General features: G+C 32.2%; 1 protein-coding gene across 1 annotated transcript; it reads left to right on the top strand.

Annotated features, from left to right (window-relative positions):
- The first annotated feature begins 5,774 nt into the window (after positions 1 to 5,774).
- On the top strand, positions 5,775 to 7,765 carry LOC112010548 (coumaroyl-CoA:anthocyanidin 3-O-glucoside-6''-O-coumaroyltransferase 1). Its single transcript, XM_024042899.2, has one exon. It carries the CDS (start codon positions 6,007 to 6,009, stop codon positions 7,417 to 7,419), a length of 1,413 nt encoding a protein of 470 aa, XP_023898667.1. The 5' UTR covers positions 5,775 to 6,006; the 3' UTR covers positions 7,420 to 7,765.
- Positions 7,766 to 8,028: the final 263 nt, after the last annotated feature.

The following is an 8,028-nucleotide window of genomic DNA, read 5'->3' as shown; positions in this document are numbered from 1 at the left end:
AAAAAAATACGGAAATATTTGTCTATACTTTTTTATATTCATAATAGATGCACGAAAAAAAGTATTATAAGTAGAATTAAATATAAATTTAAAAAATAAATGGTCATTAAATCAAATAATATAATAAACTTGTTTAGTTGTTTAATATATATGCTCTTTCAGTTGAACCTACATGCTATTTCTCTTTTTAATTTATTAATACTAATTTTTATAAGACATTTACTATTAATTCCATTAAAAAAATTACTACCATATTAATGGTAAAATTTAGCAACTGCCATAGATTGTATTTTATTTTATTTTTTTAAAATTTAGCAACTTTGATGTAGTGAGTTTTTTTGAGTGTTTTTGGTGTTAAAATAACAATTTAGCTCTTTTAAGGGCTTTGATGTGAATGCTCTTACAAAGTTATAGTGAATAGTTTGACGTTGATAACCGTGAGCACTAAGGTATTAGGGTAGTAGAGTGCAAATGCAACAAGGTGTTGTTAGTATTTCGAGTTTTAAGATATTTAAGGGATAATAATAAGTGTTTTTCTGTTTGAAAATCTATCTTTTTGGAATTGTTTAATCTTTTAATTGTTTTGGTTGATATCAGCACTTTCTAGATGTCATAATTTTCTACTGATTTAAACTTTTTTCCATAATTAACGTATAAATAACCATACAATTGAGAATCAAACAGTATATGCACGAGTGTTTTTTATGTTCTCGTACATACATGTATTATACACGTTATGTATTTTTATCAACAAGAAGTATTTCGTAGATAATTTTCAATTGATAGGGTCCAAAAGGTTTTAAACACTAAATAAAATAAAATAAAAAATAAAACCTTCTAGAACTAGAAGGGGGAAAAAACAAAAAATGCCGCTTCGTTACCTTTGTAATCGATTTATGCAAGTAGTTTCACTTTCCTAAGATGATAAAATCTCATATCCAAGGAAATTTTCAAATCTATTTTCAACAAGACTAGAGCCAGAGTCCATGAAAGATTCATCTGGCCCATAAGGATTCTTGATAACCTTTTTGGGCCCTCATAGGACAAACTCATCAACTCAATTTAATTAATTTATTTGATTGGGATGAAATGCCTAAAATTCACTATATATAAGGAAGTAAAAGGTTATTTGCAGGGTCTTTTGTAAACCATTTTATGGTTAGGATCAAGTGTTACAAATTTAAAGGAGTCTCCAATACTATACATTAAACATTTTAAATAACATAATATTTTGTACACTGTTAAATCTAAGAAATAAAAATTGAAGCATTAAATAGACTCTCTTTATTTCAAGTGAATTGATTTTATCTTGTATGTATTTCACTATAAATTTGTGAATTTTCTTGCCAACTTTGTTTTAATTTCGCAAGCATTCCAATAGCGTAAGTTAATATGAGAGTTCTTACAAAAAATTGGACTAATGACGTATAAATTATTTGAATTCTTGATCTTTACATTATAACATAGTTGGTTCTCATCCTTCAAAGACTATGGGTATATTGGAACATTCGTTGATGTTTTATTTTGGTTAGTGTAGAGCCACAAACTGTTTCTTCAAGGATACTCTCTTTCTCATGAATCAATATAATCATGACTAGTTTAAGGATTATTTTTAATGAGAGACAGATATATTTTACTTAATATAAAATAACAAGTTAATTGGTTTTCCTCTAGAAATTCCAAGTTGCATTACATCCCAGGCAAAAAGCTTGATACAAAAATGGACTTTGATCTTATTTAGTAACTCTCTCACTCTGATGATCTGATCTCTTTGCCAAAGGTCTGCACATCCATTAGCTTCACGGACATGGATGCACCATCTAATTCCACTCCAACAGGTTCTTGCAATCCAAAACCAGTGTGAAAAAGGTCGGGGACAAAGCACCACGACCAGTTAGATAAGCAATAACCAAAGTGGAGTCAGATTCTAGAATTGCATGTTTATAACTTCAAGTAGGTAATCGCTCATGAACACATTTCCAGATGAAATATTTCATCTTATTCGGAATTGGAACTTTCCAAAAGTATAGGATATGATAAAGTTTTTGCCTCCACCTCTTAAATTAGGCGCCACGGAAGCAGAATAGCTCATTAAGATCACATGGTTTGGTTTAGTGGCATTAGGAATAGCATACCCATACCATTTTTCAAAGCTGGATTTGTGTTCTCCGTATGTATCACCTCATATTACTGATGGAATAAAAATGAAAACTATTACTTGAACCCTCTTATTATTTGCACCAAATAAATTTATCGATTAGAGGTAGTCCTAATGCATTAAAAATTTAAAAATCACATAATGCACATTATATTGAAATAAAATACCAATATAGTTTTTTTTTTTTTTTTTTTAATAAAAAAACTTAAAAAACTTATATATTTTTTTATATAGGTTTAAAATTTTGATAATATATTTTTAGTTTGTGTAGGATTTAAATTTATGAAACTTAGATGCATGTTGCATATTTTGTCAAACACTTATCTTTACTTTATCTAAATAAATTGAAAATAATAAATAAGTTGTTATCTAAATAAATTAATAAAAAGATATAAGTTACTATCCTGATCAATTGAAATTTAGATGCATGCGCATGTTTTATTAAAACACTTATTTTTACTTTATCTAAATAAATTGATAAAAACAAATTAATTGTTGTCTCTATCAACTGAAACTTATATATGTGTTGCATGTTCTATTAAAACATTTATTGTCATTTTATCTAAAGAAATGGATAAAAACTAATAAGTGAAGCCTTTTGGCATAGCCACAGTTTAGAAAAAATAGTTGCAATTTAGTAAATCCACTTGGCACAATTATTGGCGCAACCACAATTTTTAAGCCTAACTACTTTTATTATATAGTATATGTGATATGATATGATTCTACTTGATCCTTCAAATCAATTTGTGTATGAATTTATGGATGTAATCAAGTTGTGAATGAATAAAGAAATGATTCAGAAAAAAAACAAGAACAAATAAAGTAATACAAATAAATGTAGTTTTCTGATTATTTCAATGAGGTGGTATATTATGTATCAAATGCATGTTTTCTCCTTCTCATATAAAGATGGATTCTATACGGGTCTATACGTGTGGAGTTCACCTCAATGTGTGAGGGAGGAATATGACGCATCTATTTTCTCCCTTTCAACAATATATAGCGTGCGTCAACAAGAAGACTATCACATGGCTTGTCCGGTTGTCCTCAGTTATCTAGAGGGTGTTTGGTAGAGTAGTTTGAGAAAATTTGCTTATAGTTTTTTGAAATATGCGTGGGTAAAAATGTGTGTAAAAATGTGTGTAATATTATTTAAAAGGTAAAAATGTGAGTTTGAGGTTGATGACCAAACAGCCGTATAATATCTTAACTATGATTTCCTTGAACTCGGCCCTTGGTATCTGTAATATCTGTACTTCGGATCAAGTGCAAATGGCTATTTAACCATGGCCAAAATTGTGGAGATTCGATTCGATCTGTTCTATCTTCAACTGAAAATCGAAATAAGTGCACTGAGTTATTTTTCTCAGTTTCGATTATTCTAAACTGACTGCGATGCTCTTCTTTTCTTTTGATTTATTAAGAGATCATTGACCCCTTATTCTCTCCATCAAAAATGTTTCATCCCTACACTATTGAGGTCCTAGAGCAATGCCGGATTGGTCCACGAGCGCCCCATATATATATATATATATATTAATAAATTTTTCTACAAACACATGCAAACAACAACAAAACAGGTGTCACGAGCGCTTCTATAGCAAGAGCCAAGAGATACCCATCAAATCTGTATATATAATAATAGGTAAAACTGAGAGAAAATCCAATTAGATTTTAAATTGGAATTCAATTAGAGTTTAATTTTACGCTATATGTCCCAACTAATCTAAGTTTTTTTAATTTTAGTGTCAAGTGAGTTAATTTAATGTAAAAATTGGATTTCAATTTGAGTTTAATTTTGCAACATATGTCCCATCTAATCTAAGTTTTTAAATTTTTTGGCCAAATGAGTTAATTTAGTGTAAAAAAATGAGGAGTCCAATATAAGTAAACCATAAAAAACATAATTTTTGAATGATTTTATATTTATGAGCCATTTTTTTTTTTTGTAGAACTAAAAACAATTCAAATTTATAAGTCATATATATATATATATATATAATTATATATTAACAGGTAAAATTGAGAGAAAATTCAATTAGATTTCAAATTAGAATTCAATTAGAGTTTAATGTTGTACCACATGTCCCATCTAATAAAATTTTTCAAATTTTGTGCCAAGTTAGTTAATTCAGTATAAAAATTGGATTTCAATTAGAACTTAATTTTATGTCGCTTGTCCCATCTAATCAAAGTTTTTTAATTTTTATGCTAAATGAGTTAATTTAGTGTAGAAAATGAGGAGTCCAATCTAAATAAATCATAAAAAACATAATCATATATTTAACACTATATATAAAATTAGAGGAAGAGAGAGTTTGAATGATTTTATATTTATGAGCTTTTTTTTTTTTTTTTTTGTATAACTAAAAACAATTCAAATTTTATAAGTCATTTTATATATATATATATATGTAAAGTTGGGATTTGTGGCCCAAGCCCAAAACAATTAATTTGTAGAGTATGGGTGAAAGAGCTAGGTTAAGTATGGGATTAACAACAACGAATCACAACTTTCAAGCACAAGCCAACATGAATCTACACGTAAAGAGTAAATATCCGAAGAGTTATATTATTGATTATCTAATGAACACAGATCTTAGGGTTACAGTCAAGTTCCTTCTCCTTTTTCTTTTTTTTCCTTTTTTTTCTTTTTCTACGTTAGGAGCCTCTTGCCTTTATATAACCCCCCTTCTCTTCATCTCCATCGTCCACTTGTACCTCATCCGTGAGCCTACTTGAGTACGTGTCACGTCAAACATCTTCTTTAGCTCTGTATGAGTGGCGGTAGGTTAGGATATACTGTTCAGGGGTCTTCTCCACATAAATGCGGCCAGAAAAGTTGCTGCAGAGTATTAAATACGGTGGTAACAGCTTTCCCTTTAGATATTTCTCCATCCTTATCGTTTCCCAGCATACTCAAAGCTTATCTTGATCAGGTGGAGTCCTTGGAAGATCATTTTGACCTTTTATACGCTCAATTGATTTATAATATTCGCGTCAGAGGATTTTAACCTCTTCAGATAGGAGATATCTTCTTCGGATTGTAATCATTCTTCCTTCTGAGGGTCCCACTTCCAGATGGCCTTGCCCTTACCATTTTCTTCTTCTCGGTCGCACAATAGCTATCATATGGGCTCTCGGCCCACTACGTTGGACTGGACCCTTTTCCTCCCACAATACACACACACACACACACACACACACACATATATATATATATATTAATAGGTAAAAATTAGAGAAAATTCAATTAGATTCTACAATTGAAGTCCAATTTTGCACCATGTGTCCTAAAATATTTATATTTAGAGAGAGTCTTATTTCTTAATTTTGGAATCAAATGTGGAACTATATCATAAATATCCATTCAAGTGAGTTATTGTGTATAAAAATCAATGACTTTAGAATTAATGAACATAAAAATATATATTTTTTAAAATGGACAATTTACATTTTCTACCTAATAACATTCTTACAAGACTTTTTAAAGAGTTAAAAAAAAATAACTATAATAATGATTATCAATAATATTTAAATTATATATGTAAGAATTATACTTGTACCTTTTAAGTATATCCATACATATGCATGGAATTACAAACTAATTAATATAATTTCCAATATAGATAGTCCGAGCAGCCTCTAGACTATATACACACACAGATTCATTCAATTCATTACAAGGTCAAAATTGATATTTTCTTTTCATAAGAAAAAACCAGAGAGCAAGATAAGATCAAAATTATGCCCACCAGTCATTCTTGTCGGCTTTGATTTTCTGAAGTATCTGCGATGCTCTTTAAAAAGATATTATTATCAAACTCGATCTAGATCTTCCAAAAATGGCTCAACCCAACAGTGTCAAGGTCTTAGAGATATGCCAGATTGGTCCACCGCCCAACTCAGTGCCTACCACCTCTCTTCCGCTCACTTTCTTCGACATACCATGGCTTCTCTGCCGCCCCATGCAGCGCCTTTTCTTCTATGAACTCCCCTACCCTACCGACCATTTCAAACAGACCATCCTTCCCATTCTCAAACACTCTCTCTCCCTCGCTTTCCAACACTTCTTTCCCTTGGCTTCCAATCTTATATGTCCCCCACAACCCCTCAAACCCCATATCCTCTACACCGATGGAGACTCAGCCCTGTTGACCATCACCGAGTGTATGGGCGATTTCGACCACATCGTAGCTAATTATCCACGTAATGCCAGAGATTCGCACCCCTTTGTGCCACAATTGAACCCAGCACGTGTGTTGCCTGATAACACACGCGTGGTCCCTCTCATGTCCCTGCAACTCACTGTTTTTCCAAATTCAGGCATTTGTATTGGTGTCACGTTTTGCCACGTGGCTGCTGATGGAAGGGCATTCCACCATTTCATGAAATCGTGGGCGTCCATTTGCAGTAAGATAATTATGGGAGACTTGGATTGCATTGACAGCAACAGCACGTCACTCCCATTTCACAATAGGGAGGTAATCAAAGACCCGAATGGACTTGAGACCAATCTCTTAGAGGAGTGGTGGAATTGGGCATCAGCATGGAAAGAGGATACACGTCTCATCAATGACGTTCTTGCTGATAAAGTCCGGGCCACATTTGTGTTGGGCCAAGCCCATATTAAGAGACTAAAGCACAGGATCACAAGTCAATGCATGGACAAGGAGTTAGAGCCATTGCACATATCAACATTTGTGGTAACTTGTGCTCTCATCTGGGTCTATTTGATCAAATCTCAAGACCGTCGGGTAAGTAAATTTTCGGATATTGATAACGAAAAGCTCTACTACTTCAATTTTGTAGCAGATTGTCGAAACCGGCTTGCATTCCCAATACCTTCCACATATTTTGGAAATTGCCTAGCAATATGTTTTGTATCACTTAAGAGGTGCGAGCTAGTTGGAGAAAATGGGATTTTCTCGGCTGTGAAAGCTATTGGAAACAAAGTTCGGGAATTGGAGAGTGGAGCTTTGGAAGGGGCTGAGAAATGGTTGTTAGATTGGAAAGAAATATCGGAATTGGGTCATCTTGTCACAGTAGCAGGCTCACCAAGATTAGGTGTTTATGAGACAGATTTTGGGTGGGGGAGACCCAAAAAGAGTGAAGTGGTACAAATTGATGTTTCGGGGGCTATATCTCTTGCTGAATGTAGTGATGAGGATGGTGCAATTGAGGTTGGTTTGGCACTTAGTAGGGAAAATATGGATAATTTCAATGCCATCTTTCAACATGACTTGAATCTATTATGAGTTTTGTTAAGCTCTAGTCCACAAAATGGATAAGATTCAAATTACTTTCATCCTAAATTTCCTTGATCAATGTTGGAAAACTTTGAGCAATTGAACATATTTAAGTTGTTTTGAAGACATTAGAAGGATCTTATACACTGGTTTCTTATTTATATGCTTGTTGTCAAGTAGCTGACAGATTAAATTACGCAAAAGTGTGGTTTTGGTATCAAGTGACTCACTAATAGCTGAGAGTCTGAGACACATTCCAGATTCGTAATTTTGTTTGGGGTAAATTGCAAAATACATCACTAAAATTTGGTATTGTTTGAATTTTATAAAGCACAAATAAAAAATTTAATTATTAGTCTTTTTTTTTTTTTTTTTGAGTGGGAATTATTAGTTTCTTTCCATTGTATATATTGTTAGTGATAAAAAGGAGAAAAAAATTACACTAAGAAGAATAAAAGTACAAAACTATCCCCACTCTTTCATTCTCATACTTTTAATAATGAGAGTATAATAGAAAGGCTTGGCCAGCCTAATATCATGTCACCCCCCATGCCACATCTTCATCATCCATGTTATAGGTTGAGACGAAATGAGTTGTCTACAATTGCCATCAGAGAT

This window comes from Quercus suber, unplaced genomic scaffold (assembly GCF_002906115.3).
Source record: "Quercus suber isolate HL8 unplaced genomic scaffold, Cork oak 2.0 scaffold_106, whole genome shotgun sequence".
Classification (NCBI taxonomy): domain Eukaryota; kingdom Viridiplantae; phylum Streptophyta; class Magnoliopsida; order Fagales; family Fagaceae; genus Quercus; species Quercus suber.
The sequence above is the reverse complement of the archived record's forward strand: the minus strand, read 5'-3'. Positions and strand labels throughout refer to the sequence as shown.